This window comes from Bufo bufo, chromosome 9 (genome assembly GCF_905171765.1).
Source record: "Bufo bufo chromosome 9, aBufBuf1.1, whole genome shotgun sequence".
Taxonomy (NCBI): Eukaryota; Metazoa; Chordata; class Amphibia; order Anura; family Bufonidae; genus Bufo; species Bufo bufo.
In genome coordinates this window covers 202,771,485-202,791,877 of record NC_053397.1, presented here as the reverse complement: position 1 = coordinate 202,791,877, position 20,393 = coordinate 202,771,485, and the positions used below count along the sequence as shown (strand labels likewise).

The window sequence follows — 20,393 nt, the reverse complement described above, 5'->3', positions numbered from 1 at the left end:
TGCGGTTTTCATTATTAAATGAAAGGCAGATGTGGGCTAACTGGCCGCGCGGTTGTTCACCGCGTCATGTCCTCTCTGTGTGGCCGTACTCTAAGGCAGGAGTAGCCTGGGTACACCTGATTTATCGCAATTTGTGACTAATTAATTTGTAACAAATCAAATTTCTTGGCTAACTTCGGCAAACATCTCTAGCTGTTATAAATGCGAAATCAATAATTGTTTGGCAGCTGTTAGCAGGCTGATAAACTCTGTTAGTCATTAACAACCGGTTGTTAGTATTCAATGTGTAGAAATGTTCGACTTCATCTGAGATGCATTCTTCACCAGGAATGATGAACAATGTCACCACAGAGGCCCCGTCTGCTGAGCCTGAATATGCCACCTTCGAGGTTCCTGATATCATTGTTGTTGTGGTTTATTTTGTCTTTGTTATTGGAGTAGGAATATGGGTAAGTCTATAAGTATTAATACTTAGTCTCTAACATCTGATTACTATCTGGGCTGCCATTTCATCAAGAATCATTAAATAGCACTAGACTTAGGTACAATCTATTACAATAATTGCAACCAGGCTTCCTAACTCATTTACATCTACTTCACAAATATCATGAGTTTTCTACAATAGGAGGATTTCATTTTCTTAGGCTATGGTTATGTTGCATCCATTGCATTGGGCAAAATTTGCTGTTTCTTGGCAGAAGCATTGTGCAGCAGACCATGATACAGATCTGCCGAAGGTACCAGAGATGTCCAGTAAATTTGCACTCGCAATGCTCCAAACTACCTATCTACAAAGAGATCAATGATCTCCTAGATAAGAGCATTTTATGAACAATGGTTGTCTATTACTGCTTAGGAAGTAATATAAAGCAAAGCTGACGACACATAGTGAGCTCGTTGGCCAGGCAGATGTAGCTAAAAGTTGTCTGGAAATGAGTCAATGTGCTCCAATGAGCATTTATGCCTTACTTGCCTATTAATACTAGTACACGTTCTGATGCCGAAGTTCAAGTACTGGTCCATTTGGCTGTATATACGGTATCTAAATTTCTAGCAGATAACAGGTGACAGTTGCCATACCAAGGATGTAAGATCACCAGTGAGTTTGAAAATATTGTTCAGAGACTTTATCTGTCCATCTTTTCGTTGCCTCATTTGTACAGAATTGACTAGGTCTCAGAAGAAAAATGTATGTGGACCTGCGTGCCAAATAAAGGGAATTCCACAGCTACAAAGAAGGATCTGCTGTTTTTCCAGAAACAGTATCATGTCTGTCTATGGACTGTGACTGTTTCTAGTCAAGTGAATGAAGCTGCAATATCAAATACAGCACATGGCCAAACATGGCCTTTTTTCTAGTCCTGAACAACCCCTCTAAAGCACAATGTTCAGTATGAATATGAATGTCATTAGGGTACCAATGTTAGTTTCTACAAATGTTAGATGGTAACTATCTACTAAATGTTCATGGTGCAGTTAATGGAATTTGTAATGTGTAGACCATCTTCAGCCTATCATTACATGTAATACAAAGGTCAATAGGGAAGACAGAAAACCCACTGTATTAATGGAGACCTGTAGCTAATAATGCACTGACCAGTTTTTCCCTGTTTTACAGTCCTCTGTCCGTGCAAGTCGGGGAACAGTAGGAGGATATTTCCTAGCCGGAAGAGCAATGACCTGGTGGCCTGTAAGGAATAATAAAACTTATTGGTTTAAGCTATTAATAAGGGACAATAGCCTGCCGTTACTCCATGTCCATTTATCCTCTGCTGCAATGAATCTTAATCCCGTTCTCAGGTCGTCCAGTCTTCTTATTCTTTTGTTTTACGACTTGTCTTGGATTAATATGACATGAATAGATCCCTATGAAAACATCCTTTAAGGGGTTGTGTCATCTCAGACATTGGTGGCATATCACTAGGATATACCACCAGTATCAGATAGGTGCAGGTCCCACCTCTGGTACCCTCACCAGGGCCACCAAAGCAAAGGAGTATATGCTCTCCATTCACTTCTGCCATTTTCGGAAGCCCTATAGAGGTGAAAGGAGTGGTGGTCGTGCATGCATGGTGTGCTTTTCTTTCACTTCTATGGGACTTCTGAAAATAGTCAAGTGCGCTCGCTAGTTTATTTTCACAACTTCCACAGAAGTGAATGAAGAGCACAGTGCACTCCCATTCACTGTGGGGGGCCCCGTTCTAGATATAGATGCAGATCCCAGAGGTGCTACCTGCACCTATCTGACATTGATGGTATTTCCTAGCAATATGCCACCAATGTCTGAAATAAGACCACCCCTTTAAGTAAAAGGTCCCCTGCCAGCATCTACCGCCCAACAAAAGATATGTTCCTAGGGGCAGACTGTAACTAGAAAACGAAGTCCTGCCTGGTGTTCATGCTTTTAGAAATATAGTTATTAAATGTGTATGAGAGTCATTTAAAAGGGCTGGTTTAGCAAATTTGTTGCCGTATCCATTAGAGCCATCACCCTAATAATAAAATCCTTGCTGCTTGCAGCTTCCACAAGGGGAAGCCTACTGCAAATAGATTTATACAATTACTATTTAACCTTATAAATCTGTATACAGTAAGCTTCCCTACTGGTGGCTGCAGACAGCCAGTTACGTGGTTTTCCTGGAGTTAAATATTGATGATCTATCCTTAGGATAGATACTTAATATAAGATCAGTAAGGGTCTAGCTCACTGATCAGCCATTTGAAAGGGTTACCAGGTTCAGACGGCCATTGCAGACTTTTCACAGTATACCAAGCACAAAGCCATTGCCTATAACATTTAAAGGGTAGTTTAATATTGATACTCTAAGGATAAGTCATCAATATCTGGTGGTGTGGGCCCTTACTGAGCTTAGGATTGCAGCCCATTCCTATTCACCTGAATAGGATTGAGCTGGAGAAAGGCCATGCGACCAATAAATGTCTGAGGAAGGGTGGGGGGTGCAGAGGGCATAGGTCATCAACATTTAACTCTTAGAAAATCCATTTAAAATATGTGACTCCCATTGGCTTCTGCACCTTGCATGTATTACAAAACACAGTGCCCATCTGAGTGAATCTGCAGGTGCCATTTACAGTCAGATGGGCTTGATCATTAGAGATGGCCTTGTGGTTTGCACAGTGGTCGTTTCGCAGCGAACTTTGAGCGTTCGCCGAACATGCAAACATATGGCAATGTCCGCCGGCGCTATATTCTTTTGCATTGCGCCGAACGTTGACCCATGACACATCCATCAGGTGGGACAGGACAGCCAATTGAGACGTTTCAGCGCATGGACATACCCCCACCCTATCAAAGAACCCGATCTGGCAGCCATTTTACATTCTGTGTTTTGCCAGTGTAGGGAGAGGTTGCTGTGTGGAGCAGGGACAGACTGTTAGGGACACAAAATGCTAGCTAATAGGACCACAAAAGTCAGTTTAAGGACTGGTATAGGTGTGCTATCGATAGGTGTGATATACTGAGGGGTGTAATATACTTATAATATACTTTCTAACATAGAAAGTATATTACAGGGAGTGCAGAATTATTAGGCAAGTTGTATTTTTGAGGATTAATTTTTATTATTGAACAAGAACCATGTTCTCAATGAACCCAAAAAACTCATTAATATCAAAGCTGAATATTTTTGGAAGTAGTTTTTAGTTTGTTTTTAGTTTTAGCTATTTTAGGGGGATATCTGTGTGTGCAGGTGACTAATACTGTGCATAATTATTAGGCAACTTAACAAAAAACAAATATATACCCATTTCAATTATTTATTTTTACCAGTGAAACCAATATAACATCTCAACATTCACAAATATACATTTCTGACATTCAAAAACAAAACAAAAACAAATCAATGACCAATATAGCCACCTTTCTTTGCAAGGACACTCAAAAGCCTGCCTTCCATGGATTCTGTCAGTGTTTTGATCTGTTCACCATCAACATTGCGTGCAGCAGCAACCACAGCCTCCCAGACACTGTTCAGAGAGGTGTACTGTTTTCCCTCCTTGTAAATCTCACATTTGATGATGGACCACAGGTTCTCAATGGGCTTCAGATCAGGTGAACAAGGAGGCCACGTCATTAGATTTTCTTCTTTTATACCCTTTCTTGCCAACCACGCTGTGGAGTACTTGGACGCGTGTGATGGAGCATTGTCCTGCATGAAAATCATGTTTTTCTTGAAGGATGCAGACTTCTTCCTGTACCACTGCTTGAAGAAGGTGTCTTCCAGAAACTGGCAGTAGGACTGGGAGTTGAGCTTGACTCCATCCTCAACCCGAAAAGGCCCCACAAGCTCATCTTTGATGATACCAGCCCAAACCAGTACTCCACCTTCACCTTGCTGGCGTCTGAGTCGGACTGGAGCTCTCTGCCCTTTACCAATCCAGCCACGGGCCCATCCATCTGGCCCATCAAGACTCACTCTCATTTCATCAGTCCATAAAACCTTTGAAAAAGTCTTGAGATATTTCTTGGCCCAGTCTTGACGTTTCAGCTTGTGTGTATTGTTCAGTGGTGGTCGTCTTTCAGCCTTTCTTACCTTGGCCATGTCTCTGAGTATTGCACACCTTGTGCTTTTGGGCACTCCAGTGATGTTGCAGCTCTGAAATATGGCCAAACTGGTGGCAAGTGGCATCTTGGCAGCTGCACGCTTGACTTTTCTCAGTTCATGGGCAGTTATTTTGCGCCTTGGTTTTTCCACACGCTTCTTGCGACCCTGTTGACTATTTTGAATGAAACAATTGATTGTTCGATGATCACGCTTCAGAAGCTTTGCAATTTTAAGAGTGCTGCATCCCTCTGCAAGATATCTCACTATTTTTGACTTTTCTGAGCCTGTCAAGTCCTTCTTTTGACCCATTTTGCCAAAGGAAAGGAAGTTGCCTAATAATTATGCACACCTAATATAGGGTGTTGATGTCATTAGACCACACCCCTTCTCATTACAGAGATGCACATCACCTAATATGCTTAATTGGTAGTAGGCTTTCGAGCCTATACAGCTTGGAGTAAGACAACATGCATAAAGAGGATGATGTGGTCAAAATACTCATTTGCCTAATAATTCTGCACGCAGTGTATAGTGCATTTGTATTGTGCAGCAGTTGTGTGCAGTTCTGCTGCGATACCGCAGCTATACAGAGGGACAAACGCTATTGGAACAACTAATTGCAACGGGTGTGATATACCTGTTGCCCCAAAAAAAACTGATTGAGGGGTGTGATCTACCTTCTTCCACAAAATACTGATTGAGGGCTGTGATATGCCTGTTGCCCCAAAGAAACAGGTTAGTGTGATATAAGAGTTGTGTCAAAAAAAATTATTGAGGGGTGTGATATACCTGCTTTCACAAAATACTGATTAAGGGGTTCGATATACCTGTTTCCACCAAATATTGATTGAGGCCTGCGATATACCTGCTTCCAAAAAATACTGATTAAGGGGTTCGATATACCTGTTTCCACCAAATATTGATTGAGGCCTGCGATATACCTGCTTCCACAAAATACTGATTAAGGGGTTTGATATACCTGCTTCCACAAAATACTGAGTGAGGCCTGTGAGATACCTGCTTCCACACAATACTGATTAAGGGGTTTGATATACCTGCTTCCACAAAATACTGAGTGAGGCCTGTGATATACCTGCTTTCACAAAATACTGATTAAGGGGTTCGATATACCTATTTCCACCAAATATTGATTGAGGCCTGAGATATACCTGTTTCCACAAATACTGCTCTTCTCTATGGACTTAGGCACAGGGTCATTTTAAAAATTACAGGCAGAGGAAGAGGCAGGCTGTTTCGCAGGGGTGGTAGGGGTCTGGCAGGTGCACCAGGCCGGAGCCTAGGTAGGAAGTTGGAGAAGGCGCGTGCGATTATTTCAAAGGGCGCACCAGGGAGAGACGGAGCAGCAGATAGGGAGGAGAAGGAGGAGAAGCAGGTTAAAACTTGCAGTGCACAGGAGGCAAAAAGCAGATGATGCAAATGTATCTGGAGCAGCCCATCCACCATGCACGATCACATCTGGCACTCCCAGGACGCCGACACATGGCTCCGCAGTGTGGGCTTTTTTTTAAACGCGTCAGCTGCTGACAATAGTGTTGCCATCTGCAGCCTGTGCTGTCAACGCATAAGTCGCGGTAAGCCCAACACTTACCTGGGGACGACCGCCTTAAGAAGGCACCTGGCCTCCCTTCACCGAGCCCAGTGGGAGCAACACCGTCAGAACCCACAAAGCGCTCCACGTCCTGCCTTTTCTCCTTCTCCTCTCTCCTCCCATTTGTTCTTCACTCCACCATCCACCGTGTCGTCGTCACGTTCATCTGGCAGAAGGCAGGCTTACTTGGCCCAAATGTTTGAGAGTAAAAAGTTGATGACGCCAGATAACCCTCTTGCCACTGGCTTGTCGGAACTGCTAGCCCGCCAACTACTGCCATATAAACTGGCGGACTCGGAGGCCTTTAGAAAATGTGTGGCCTTTGGCACACCGCAATGGAAGGTCACCGGAAGGAAATATTTCTCCCAGAAGGGCATCCCAGAGTTTTATGGCCACGTTCAGCGGCAAGTTAGTGTCGGTGCCAAGATACATCTGACCACAGACACGTGGTCTAGCAAACATGGGCAGGGAAGGTACATAACTTTTACTGCCCACTGGATGAACCTTCTGACGGCCGTCAAGCATGTAACCCGTGGCTCCTGTGTGGATTTAGTGTTACCGCCGAGGATTGCATTCAGGCCTGCCTCTTCTTCTCCTCCTCCTACTCCATCCTCCGTCTCCTCCTCGGCTGACTCCTCCTTTTCCACTGCTACCGCCTCTTCCGCTGCGCCCCCCAAGCTCCCCAGAACTTATTTGACGTGCCAGGTGAGACGTTGCCATGCTGTGCTGTGGCTGTTGTGCCTGGAAGCCAAGAGCCACACCAGTCCTGCACTGCTTTCAGCTCTGCGGTCACAGGCCGATCAGTGGCTAACCCCGCTCAATTTGACAGTTGGTAAAGTGGTGTGTGACAACGGTGCCAATCTGCTGAGCGCGCTGAAACAGGGCAAAATGACACACGTGCCATCATGCAGCGATTCGTTGCCAAATATCCCGGGGTCCAGGATGTCTTGCGGCAGGCCAGAAAAATCTCTGCCCATTTTAGAAGATCTTACACAGCCATGGCTCGCCTTGCTGATGTTTAGCGGCTACACCACTTTCCCGTCAGACGTCTGATTTGTGACAGCCCAACGTGCTGGAACTCCACCTTGTATATGCTTGATAGGCTGCTCCAGCAGAAATGTGCCATTAACGACTACCTGTACGAACTCTACAGCAGGACAGGTTCTGGGGAGCTTGACTTCTTTTCACTGCGCCAGTGGTTGCTCATGCGTGACGCATGCAGACTTCTACGGCTATTTGATGAGATCACCAAACTGGTCAGTCGCAGCCAGGGCGCATTCAGTGACATCGTACCTTATGCCTTGTTTCTGGAGCCTGCATTGCATTGTGTCATTGATCAAGCCGTCAAGGAGCAGGAGCTGGAAGGTGAGGAAGTCGAAATGCTAAATGAATTCCCAGAGGGGTGCTACTCCATCTGAGATAAAGTCAGCAGGAGTCTGAAGAGGAGTCAGATGAGGATAGTGGCTGGGGGAGGAGGAGGAGCAAGAAGAGCAGGTTTAAGGGGGACTTTAAACTTTTCGGGGATCCCTGGTGTTGTCCGTGGCTGGGGGGAGGAGACAGAGGACGACATTCCCCTGGACGATGAGCAGGAGTAAGGGTACTTCACTGCTTCCAATTTAGTACAAATGGGGGCCTTCATGCTCCAGTGTTTGAAGAGGGACCCCCGTATAAAAAGCATAAAGGGCAAGGACCAGTACTGGGTGGCAACATACTTAGACCCCCGTTACAAACACAAAATGGCAGACATGTTACCAGCATCACAGAGGGCTGGCAGAATGCAGCATTTCCAGGCCTTGCTGCGAGAGATGCTGCATTCTGTTGTTGCGGGCGCTGGCAGAGGAATTTCCACCCACAGAGAAACAGTTGCGGGTACCAGTCCTACTGCGCCTGCAAAAAGAGGGCGGTTTGAAGATGTGTTGATCACTTCGGATATGAGATCATTCTTGCAGCCAACCCATCGACAGCCGCCCTCCGGATCCAGACTCAGGGAACGCCTAGACCAGGCATGGCCAACCTGAGGCTCTCCAGCTGTTCAAAACTACAACTCCCATCATGCCCAGACTACCTACAGCTATCACCCTACAGCAGGGCATGATGGGAGTTGTAGTTTTACAACAGCTGGAGAGCCACAGGTTGGCCATTCCTGGCCTAGACCGACAGGTGTCCGACTACATCGGGTTAACGGCCGATGTGGACGCTCTGAGAAGCGATGAACCCCTGGACTACTGGGTGTGCAGGCTTTACCTGTGGCCAGAGCTGGCACAATTTGCCATGTAACTCTTGGCTTGCCCCTCGTCAAGTGTCCTGTCCGAAAGGACGTTCAGCGCAGCAGGGGGGATCGTGACTGATAAGCGCACTCGCCTAGCTCACAACAGTGTGGACTACCTCACATTTCTAAAAACGAATGAGGCATGGATCTCGGAGGAATTCAACACCTGTGATGACCATGTGTAATTGAATTTCCTAATGCCAGCCCACACATATCCGCCAGGACCCAGAACAAAGAATGGTCCTTGTCTTATGTATATACAGCGGCATAAAAGGCCTTTTCTGTCAGGTGAATGCCTAATTTTTGGGGCCTCTACTCCAGTGGCCTACAGTAAAAATTTTATCCAATGACCGCCTAATGTACCTTTAGCCACATTATCACAAGTTCTTTACTGTCAGATGAATGCCTAATTTTTGGGGCCTGTACTGGCATACAGTAAAATTTGTATCAAGTGACCGCCTAATGTACCTCCAGCCACATCATCACAAGTTTTTTTCTGTCAGGTGAATGCCAAATTTTTGGGGACTGTATTCCCGTGGCCTAAAATAAAAATTTTCTAGGCTCCAGCAGGGCACATTTTTGAGCGTTTCACTTTAAGACGCATAAAAATGGCGCCTGATTAAAATGCATATTTTTTGTGGGAATTTTTGCCAATGATCCCCCTCTGGTATGTCACTGTCCATGTTGTGGGACTATTTGTGCACTTCTAGTAAGTGTTTGCTAGCTGCAAATATGACCTGAAGGTTTTTCAGGTTTCGCCTGCTATTAAAGTCAATGGGGCCCGCCGCGATCGCGCGTTCGCGAACCGTCCTGGCCGATGTTCATCCATCACTATTGATCATCATTATTCAGCAAATGATTGCTCAGGAGAGGATAGAGAGGAGCTAGAGACAGAGACATCAAAAAGCTGGTCTGGCAGAACTGACTGTGAACTGCATTCTGCAGTTTGCTATGTGTTATAAAAAAAAAGCAGTAATAGAAAAAAGTTGTAAAAATGTTTTTTTTTTAATTACAAAACAGATGGAACACAATAAAAACATGTGATCAGAGGTGTGCATGAGGCTCACTGCTGTTACAGTAGTTTGTCAGCACAATTCGCTGAGTGACCACAGTCATATTATGCTGTTAATGAGATGTGATATTAGTTCATATCAAAGACTGTACAATGAACTCTCTGGCTTAGATAACTGGCAATTTAGACATAAAAATTTCCCAACACTGACAACGCTGTCTAATAAGCCTTGACCTGTGCAAGTGAGGTTTCGCATTACAATAGACATGCATATCCTAAAATCGGAAGTTTATTGGTTGTGAGTCGAAATCATTAGACTGTTTTATATAGATGGATGCTTTTCATTAGAGTGTTGTTTTTGAATTTTTTATTCTGCTGACTTTGAACTATTATTGTTCCAATACATCTAAACTTTGCAGGTATCTTATAGTAAAAATCGCCTACATTGTACAGCTCTTAGGGCTCATGCACACGAACGTATTTTCTTTCTGTGTCCGTTCCGTTTTTTTTGCGGACCGTATACGGAACCATTAATTTCAATGAGTCCGCAAAAAAAACGGAAGGTGCATTTCGTTTCCGTCCCTCAAAAAGGTGTATTTCCGTCCCTCAAAAAAGTAGAACATGTCCTATTTTTGTCCGCATTACGGACAAGGATAGTACTGTTCTATTAGGGGCCAGCTGTTCCTTTCCGCAAAATACGGAATGCACACGGACGTCATCTGTATTTTTTGCGGACCGCACAATACATACGGTCGTGTGCATGAGGCCTTATACAGACCAATGTGTTTCCATGTTTACAGACTCCAAACAAATCCTCTGTACTCTATTCCTGTAGTCACATGTTACTCCACTTCTCCCTTCATCTCAGAGGCAATGTAGTATGACTAATGCCTATAAAAGATAACCAAAGCACACTGTGAGCACAATATCAAACTGTACCGATAAAATATATTATCTTTATTAAGGATTAAAATAGACATAATAAAACCCATATATAAATTGGCATTTACAAACACACATCACAGGAGTATGTCATATTGGGGTCAGGCGTAGCAAACAAATAGGGGCAATAGCAAGGATAAAGCCATATTGCCAATTGAGTACCCCCACACTAGATACAAAATATGAACCCTGCAATCAATAAAATACAGACTCAAAATGGCACCTCCAAAGACACCCCTAAGGAAGTATGACTGCCAGATCAGACTACACAGGGCTTGTTATAGTCAGTTACCATGGAGACATATAGGCTTGCATAGGAGCTGAAGACCCCAAATGTTTATTCAAGGCTTTGTCTAAAATTCTCCGTCATTCTCCGATTATCTTGCATTTTCAAAATAAGTGTTTTTTTTAAAGGGTTTTCCGAGAGTTAAATACTGACAACCTATCCTCTTATCTGTAGGGTCCGACACCCGGAACCCCCACCAATCAGCTGTTTGAGAAGGCATTGGCGCTCCTGTGAGCACCGTTGCCTTCTTTAAGTTTACCAAGCACAGCATAGTCCATTGTATAGCAGTTGTGCTTGGTATCGGTGATCAGCCCCATTCACTTCTGTGGAGCTGAGCTGCTCCTAGGCCACGTGACTGATGAAGATGTCATCACTCGGCCTAAGGAAAGCAGCGAGAAGGCCATGGCGGTACTGCGAGCCACGCTGCCTTATCAAACGGCTGGTCGATCAGGGTCCTGGGTGTTGGACCCCCACTGATCAGATACTGATGACCTATCCAGATCTTTTATGCAATATAGTGAAGATGGGTTGCATTCAAGGGCACTGTATTGAGGTGCTTGATAGAGGAAGGATATCCACATCTTATGTGAAAGGAAGTTCAGCACTCTCCAAGTGAAAACTCATTAGGCCTCAAAAGGATTAAACATCCCATAGTAGATATGAGCATGTTGAATCGATATTCAAACCAATTTTTTTTTTTTATTCTTATTTGGTAGAATCGGAGTCTCAGCACATTTTGGTTGTATTATATACAGTATATTAGAGATGATACGTTTCTTGAAATTTGTTTTGGGTCCGATTTGCCAAATTTAAAAAAAAAACTAGATTTAGACCCTATTCAAATATGCTTCAGTTGACCTGACAATTTGTATATAACAGTCTCTGGTTGGCTACGACAGATTTTTTTTTCTCTGAAAATAATATATCAGAAGAGAGACAGAGACTAACAATCTTCTCTAGGTTTACAATACACCTCATGTATGCTAGTACCCACCCTGAGGCCCACCAAGCAGTGGTGGCCATAGCAAGGATCATGGATGGTGTGGTATGTTGGTTGACATCTCAATGTATCACCAAGAGCATAGTCATTTGCATGAGTCCTAAGCTTATATTTTTAGCAAAATACATTTAAATGATCCTATTCTAATGGGTTGTTACCTAGTATCTTAAATTATACTGCTACTGTATAAAACATGGGTTCTGCCTGTGGTTAATCTGCAGCATATCAATTCTGTAGTAGATTTTTTCCAGATTTTTTTGTTAGAAAAAATCCATAATACAAGGCTTATCTCGAAGTGTTTCATTGTTGGGACGTCCAGCAAAAAACTGTAATCTGTAAAGGAATCTGGCAACAAATGTTTGAATCCCACCAAACAAGCGACAAGGAAATAGGGTCTGAAGGAACATATGCAGAGCTAGCAGAGGAGGTGGAGCTGTCCATCATTTTTGATGGTGTGGTTATGCAAAAAGGAGCTTTAGTAAGGTAATGCACATACCAGGCCAGTGTAACCATATAATGTCAGATAACAGCTCAACACAGTGGCTTTGCAGACCATATAAGTGATCACAATACAGTTAAATCCAGTGACTCACAGGTAATGTCTTCTTGTTTTAGATGTTCTCTATCCTTTTCTTCTCCATCCAGCCCAGACCATTATAAAGACTTCTCCTAATGACTACTGTAGTTTACTCCCTGGACATCTTTTGCACTTTACTTCTACAGCCAGTTCTATCTTTTATAGCAAGACAAATAAAATCAGAGCTCAAACTACAGATAAACATACAGTTAGTACAATAGTCTGTAATGCTCTGGGAGGATCCTAGTGCCTATAAACCCAATAACCAGTAAGGGTCAGTTTTTTTAAAAAAAGTGAATGGGTTCTACATGTTCTTCTTCTGTCCTTGTGGCTTTATTAAATCCACTAAATATTCATAGTCATTCAGGGGTAGACTGGCCATAAACCCTACTGGAAAATTTCCCAGTGGGCCAATGGCCATGGGGATGACCAAGTGGTGATGTCCCCTGCCCTGCTGTTCACCCGCATAGGCCATAAACCAGTATATGAGGCAGTGTACAAATAGAGTAGAGTCAGAGACTGGAATAGGCCTATGATCTGTAGTGGAGATGGTGGCTTGGAATGGGACTATTTTATTGGTTATTTGATTTTTTGGCCCATTTGGGGAGCATACTATTGTGTGCACTATAGGGGTCATTACTGTGGGAAGTCCAGGCAGCATGCTGATAGTAGGACTGACTTGGTGCTGTGGCCCGCATCCCACCTCCTAATCCCCTTGCTCCATATCTTAATTAGAGACAATTGGAGGAAAAGCAGGACAGAACATGGTAGCTATTGATGGCAACCACAGAGGAACAGCTTCTGGGATGGCATTTTATGCTGCACTTTGGTATTTGGTTCTGCTGGGATGGCATTTTTGGTATTGCTGACCCCTGCCTACTTGTATAGACCCCATGTACTTATGTTGGTGCTGCCTATTTATGTCAATTTGGACCCACCTACAACATGGGGACAGTTTTGATTTTTTTCAGGGCCACTTTAAGTTCCCAGTCCACCCCTGGTGTCAGTGTTGAGTGATGTAAGGAGCAGATGCCTCCAATTGTCATGAATACCAAGTCCCCAGGTCTAAAATAAACCAGCTGAAATTCCTAACGTGTATAACTTGCATTATTGTTCATCTCTCAGGTGAACTATTTCTCATTGCCGAATAGAAATTCTTCTAATACAAAGAAGGTGTTGTGGAATCTCTTGGCCTGTTCCCCATGATTGCCTCCTTCTCATGTCCCTAAAAGATCAAAATCAAACTAGCGCTGTTCTCTTTCAAAAGAGAAGTCAGAAATGTTCCTAATCACAGTTGATCCAGTACTTACTAGTCATAGTGAGCATGTATTCTTTCCTTACTGCCAACATTCAGATCATGCTGCTGCCAACGGCAATCTCTAAACAGGTTTCGCTCGCATTGCCTGCATTCCTATGGAGAAAGCAAGAGACATGCACTTCCAACAGCGAAACACTGTTGTAACAGGATAAATCCTCCACGCAAGGGTTTTATGTATTCACAAAATGACAAGCATTAAAAGCATATAAAATTCAGCTCACATTAACACAGTCAGTATGTGGCTGGTCCTGCCCAACTCGAGTTTCGCAATCCTTTTTCTTCTGAAACAAACCGTTCCCTCATGCCAACTTCTTTCTTACACAGACTGCTTCCCTATGCCCCCTTCATTGACATACTATAGACCAGGGTTCAGCAACCTTCAGCACTCCAGCTGCTGTGAAACTACAACTCCCAGCATGCACACTTACTCAGCTGTTATTGTAACTCCCAAGAAGTGAAAGGAGGATTCTGGGAGTTGTTGTTTCGGAATAGCTGGAGTGCCAGAGGTTGCTGATCCCTGTTGTAGACTGTTTCCTATGCCTCTTTCTCAGAGACTGACCTCTCACAAACTGCTTCCTCTAGCCCCCTCCAAATACCCTTAGCAAAACGCTGGGTCACTTACTTAAATTGACTCGGCCATTTTGCAAAAATCTCTATTGAAGTGGTCCAGAGCTGGACAGTGTCTGGGGGGGTTCTCATATTCATGCGCTGAAGGCTTCCGCCTCCCCTTCTCCACCACCACCATTTATTGCTATAGGGAAAAAATGTCAATGGCAATGGGACGGAGAGTGCCAGGAGCTCATGACTATGAGGATTCTTCTGTGTGTGCTGTGTATTGAACAGCTCTAGTGTGCAGCCGTTTAATCCAGGTTTCAGGACGACTGTTTCATTCCAAGTAAGTGATCCAGCATTTTGCAAGGGGTATCTGTCACCAGTTTATGCTGGCCTTTATTACAGCAGTATAAAACTGGTGACAGATTCTCTTTAAGGGGGTGGGTATTCTTTCCTATTCCTAAGGGCTCATGCACACGACCGTATGTATCTTACGGTACGCAAAAAACGGATCCGCAAAAAATACAGAAGACATCCGTGTGCATTCCGTATTTTGCGGAACGGAACAGCTGGCTCTAATAGAACAGTACTATCCTTGTCCGTAATGCGGACAATAATAGGACATGTTCTATTTTTTGGAACGGAAATACGGACATACAAAAACGGAATGCACATGGATTAACTTCGTTTTTTTTTGCAGACCCATTGAAATTAATGGTTCCGCATATGGTCCGCAAAAAAAAAAAACGGACACGGAAATAAAATATGTTCATGTGCATGAGCCCTAACCCTTTTATTACCATAAGTACTGTGATATCACTGTGTTTATTATCCCTGTAGTGTGACATCACTGTGTTTACTATCCCTGTAGTTTGACATCACTGTGTTTACTATCCCTGTAGTGTGACATCACTGTGTGTATTATCCCTGTACTGTGACATCACTGTGTTTATTATCCCTGTACTGTGAGATCACTGTGTTTATTATCCCTGTAGTGTGACATCACTGTGTTTATTATCCCTGTACTGTGACATCGCTGTGTTTATTATCCCTGTACTGTGACATCACTGTGTTTATTATCCCTGTAGTGTGACATCACTGTGTTTACTATCCCTGTACTGTGACATCGCTGTGTTTATTATCCCTGTAGTGTGACATCACTGTGTGTATTATCCCTGTACTGTGACATCACTGTGTATATTATCCCTGTAGTGTGACATCACTGTGTTTACTATCCCTGTACTGTGACATCACTGTGTTTATTATCCCTGTAGTGTGACATCACTGTGTTTACTATCCCTGTACTGTGACATCACTGTGTTTATTGTCCCTGCACTGTGACATCACTGTGTTTACTATGCCTGTAGTGTGACATCACTGGCTTTATTATCTCCGTACTGTGACATAACTGTGTTTTTTATCCCTGTAGTGTGACATCACTCTGTTTATTGTCCCTGTACTGTGACATCACTGTGTTTATTATCCCTGTAGTGTGACATCACTGTGTTTACTTTCCTTGTACTGTGACATCACTCTGTTTATTATCCCTGCACTGTGACATTAGTGTGTTCGTTATCCCTGGTACTGTGACATAACTGTGTTTATTATCCTCTGTTGTGACAGCTCACTGTAATAACTATGTACTGTGAAATCACTGCTTTAATATAACTGTACTCTGACATCACTGTGTTTATTATATTTATTTAGTGATGTCACTATGCCTTTTGCGCATACACATTAGGGAGACCAAAATAATCATAAGCATTCAAGTTCTGAACTTGCTACTGAAGGTGGTCATGATGGAGTGGGTTGCATTACAAGTCTTGCTTTGGGTCCCCAGGGTTACTTTTTATTACCCCTGGTCTTTATAATTTAAACTTTTTGTTATATATTATAGATGTGAGCAAGATATAGAAAAAAAAATGTTCATCATGTTAATAGATTCTGGTTATGGTTATTGTAGTGTGCTTGGCACAACCCATTTTATTTAAACACCCTGACTAATACAAGATATTGCTAACGTTGCTAATTCTAAAATAATGTACTACAGTAAAGTACAGTATATTGCAATTTTTTCTTGGACTGTTTCCTTCTCTAGTCTTAAAGGGATTCTGTCACCAGGTTTCACCCCCTCCAGATAAAAATATGGTTATGTTCAGGGAGCTTTCACGATTCCTAATGTGGTCTTAGAAATGTAATCTGTAGGCTCATTTTGCAAAAAAAAAAACGCTATTACTAACCTGTCATTCAACAAAATAAGGTGCCCAAGGGGATGTAAATGGATCCAAGCTGCCGCCCGCACCCGCCGCCGTTCGTGCCAGCCCCGCCTTTCCCGACCTCAGCGCCGCCTCATAATCCTGTGTGACGCCTCCGGCTCTCCCTCCCTCCCCCCTCCTTCTGCTCTAACATCTCGCGCGTGCGCACAGGGCTCTGCCAGTGTGCAGGTCATCGAGAGGTTGAGCGAAGTGCCGGCGCATGCGCACTTCGCTCTATGAAGCCGAACGGAGAAGTCCGCACGGGCGCATCAGGCAGAGCCGTGTGCGCACGCGCGAGATGTTAGAGCAGAAGGAGGGGGAGGGAGAGCCGGAGGCGTCACACAGGATTATGAGGCGGCGCTGAGGTCGGGAAAGGCGGGGCTGGGCACGAACGGCGGCGGGTGCGGGCGGCAGCTTGGATCCATTTACATCCCCTTGGGCACCTTATTTTGTTGAATGACAGGTTAATAATAGCGTTTTTTTTTGCAAAATGAGCCTCCAGATTACATTTATAAGACCACATTAGGAATCGTGAAAGCTCCATGAACATAACCATATTTTTATCTGGAGGGGGTGAAACCTGGTGACAGAATCCCTTTGACCCTTATATTACTGAAGAGTCAAAAGTCTGTTCAGGACAAAGCAGAATTTAACAAATTTGCATACCTTTCCTGTACACCCAAGGGTGATGTAGTGTATCATCGTTGCCAGGAATTAATCAAAGAAAAAAATAATGGCACTCTTTTAAAATGGCATCGTGCCTTGTCCATTGAGGTGACAGGGCTGATCTGCAATACCACACTTGCACAGGTGTGGCTCTGCTTTTGGAAGCATTCCAATTTTCTTCCCCATTCTAGATTCCTGGTATCTAGTTTTGTGGCATGCATAAAAACATAACTTCTGCTAGCGCACTTTATGTAGTAGGTAGTCGAGGGGGTGGTCTATGGGAAGGAGATATTTCTGAAAACAGGTGCGGTATGTTTCTGGATGCCTACAATTTCACCCTGAGACATTTCTCTAACGTAAGCAAGTATGACAATAAATAAGAAAAGTGTCTTCTACCATACTATGTGTCACCTCTGGCATAGTGAAAAGAAATTTGTTGCTACATCAAAGAAAGAGTTTCGTTTCAAAGTGGCTGCCGCTTGGCTCTATGTGATCCTGCAAGTACTGTATGTTGACTATAGACAGGTCTAGTCTAAAGGGAGTCTGTCACTGTTACTCCAAGACATCTTGTAGGGCTATTTCTGCTAAATTTTATACCTTTCATTTAGCATTCCGTTGCTTCATTCTGGAGAAAAAGTACTTTTAATCCATATGCAAATGAGAACTTAAAGGGAACCTGTCATGTGGATATTTGATTATAATCTAACTAATTATATACAATCATTAACTACTAAAAAGTACCTTAGATGTATTCACTTACTGGTGTGACAGATGGTTATCTCATAATATACACACAAAGATGCCACATGCCGCATGCTAATGAGCTGATTTGAGTCCAGCGTGATGTCATTGAGTCCAGCGTATATTTAATTCAGAGCTATAGCCACTCCCCTGCCCACCTGCTGCTGATTCATATGGAAAATAACTGTCAATCAGCAGCAGGTGGGCGGGGAGAGTCAGGAGCTCATGAATTATCAGCTGGAGCTTTTCAATACAAGATGTTGGCAGATTGACTGGGTCAATCAAAGAAAGTGACCCAGCATTTTGCTAAGAGAATCAGTCACTTATTTATGTTGCCCTTAGTTAGGACACCATAAAAGTGGTGACAGGTTCCCTTTAAGTGCCCTGAGGGCGGGACAATCCATTCTGTGCACCCTTGCTCCTCTTTCTTTCTCTGCCATCCCCTCCTTCTCCTTCTTGCTTGACAAGGCCAGATTTCTGCATAGTCTTTACCTGGCCCAGTCAATAAAGAAAGAGGGGTTAGAAGAGGAAGCAGAAGAAGCAGCAAGTGGCTTGGGCCCGCCCTCAGTGCACTTAACTGCTCATTTGTATATGAAATAAATGTACTTTTTCTCCCGATTGAAGCAACGGATTGCTAAGTGAAAGGTATCATTACATTCAGCTGAGCTAGCCCTACACTGCTTTCTGCCTGGTTTATCAGTGAATTTCCTGGTGACCGACTCCCTTTAATTTCTACAAAGGTCTCAGACAGAAAACCAGCTACGACTATAACTTCGGAGGATTGGCACAGCATGGTTAATTAATGCTCAGAGACTGACGTCTTTGTAATCAGTTCAGTTATATCCGTAATGTTCTATAACATGTCTGTCATGAGAAAAACCCTTTAGAAGAATCAATGGAGGGTCTGATCCCCAAAAATCCTCCAAATAGTAGCATGAATGCTCCTTCATTCCAGTTGGGACAGACCATATTTTATGGGTCAGCCAACAAGCCAAGCAATGGCCTTCTTGTGGTTTCACAAGACTGTCACAAACTAAGCAAGGGCAGAGGAGTAAAAAGAATTATGGTCTCCAATGTACTGTATATGCAATAAAGCTGTAATTTATTTTTCTTCCTAAATTCATCGACAAACAAATATGGCTTCTCTAGATCAAGGCAAATCCTGCAGATACACTCATCTAGACCTCTGAGATGCCTATAACCTTGTCCTGATTCTTGCAGATTGGTGCCTCGTTAATGTCCAGCAATGTTGGTAGTGGTCTCTTCGTTGCCATGGCAGGATCGGGGGCCGCAGGAGGTTTGGCTGTCGGAGGTTTTGAATGGAATGTAAGACAATGATGCATTTATTATTAACTGCAATGCAAATGAGAAGAGATTCTTAGAGCTAAATAAACTTATATTACCACCTCGAACATTTCGGGCATAGCCACAGAATATGCCATCAATGTCTGATGGATGCACGACCCACCTTTGGAACCAAAGCCTATCTCTAGAGCGGGCCCTTCAACCCCATCCTGTCTGGATGCAGAGGCCAGAGGTGGTCAAGACTGCAGATCAGTCAAGTGAGCTGTGCTACTCTCTTTCCATAACACTCATATGAGTAACTGGAAGTTACAGAAACAGCATAGCGCAGTCTTAAGGCTGTATCCTTAGTCCTGACCACATCTGGTTGCCACATCAAGGTTAGATGGGTTGGAGGACTCCATTCTAGAGATAGATGTGGAATCCCTGAGATGGAACCCGTATCTATCTGACATCTATGGCATATCCTGTGGGTGGGAATACTCTTTTAAGAGAACTTCGATCCAAAACATTAAAATGACAATATGCTAGAAAATAAGAAGTCAAGTTTAGAATCCAAATTGCGGTTATCTTGTTTATTTTATGCACAGAGATGTAGGAATTTTTCTGTTTTATTCCAGCGGCCATTTTTTTTATCAGAGATAACAGGAAGTGCTAGAACTAGATATTCAACAAAATGTCAGCTTGTCACTGATAGAACAGGATGGCAAAATGATAGGTGATTGTCAGTATTTCAGAAGCTACTGTAATTCAAAAATGACACTTCCTGTAGTCACTTTAAAAATGGCTGCCGCACCACAAGAATGCAACCGTCTCTCTTAGTAAAATTATTACTCGCTTATTAAAATACAAACATTGCCAAACTTTGGCTTTTGCTCTAACTTTTGATTTACTAATATACGGCCAATGTTATGCCTTGAGATGAAATCTTCTTAAAAGTGTTTAAAGGGGTTCTACAGTTTGTTTTAACTGATGATCTATCCTCTGGATAGATCATCAGCATCTGATCGGCGGGGTCAGACACCCGGGACCCCCGCCGATCAGCTGTTTGAGAAGGCAGCGGCGCTCCAGCAGCGCCGCAGCCTTCTCACTGTTTACCGCGGGCCAGTGACGTCACGACTTGTATTAACTGGCCTGGGCAGGGCTAAGCTCTATTTAAGTGAACAGAGCTTAGCCCCGCCCAGGCCAGTGATACTAGTCTTGACTTCACTGGGCCAGCGGTAAACAGTGAGAAGGCAGCGGCGCTGCTGGAGCGCCGCTGCCTTCTCAAACAGCTGACCGGTGAGGGTCCCAGGTGTC

General features: G+C 43.6%; 1 protein-coding gene across 1 annotated transcript in view; it reads left to right on the top strand.

Annotated features, from left to right (window-relative positions):
• Positions 1-332: 332 nt before the first annotated feature.
• The window catches only part of LOC120978840 (sodium/glucose cotransporter 4-like), a 44,932-nt gene continuing 24,871 nt past the window's right edge, over positions 333-20,393 (top strand). The window contains exons 1-3 of the mRNA XM_040407214.1: positions 333-449; positions 1,619-1,690; positions 19,014-19,118. Of these exons, the coding sequence (XP_040263148.1) occupies positions 333-449; positions 1,619-1,690; positions 19,014-19,118 (294 nt within the window). The remainder of the gene's footprint in view (positions 450-1,618; positions 1,691-19,013; positions 19,119-20,393) is intronic.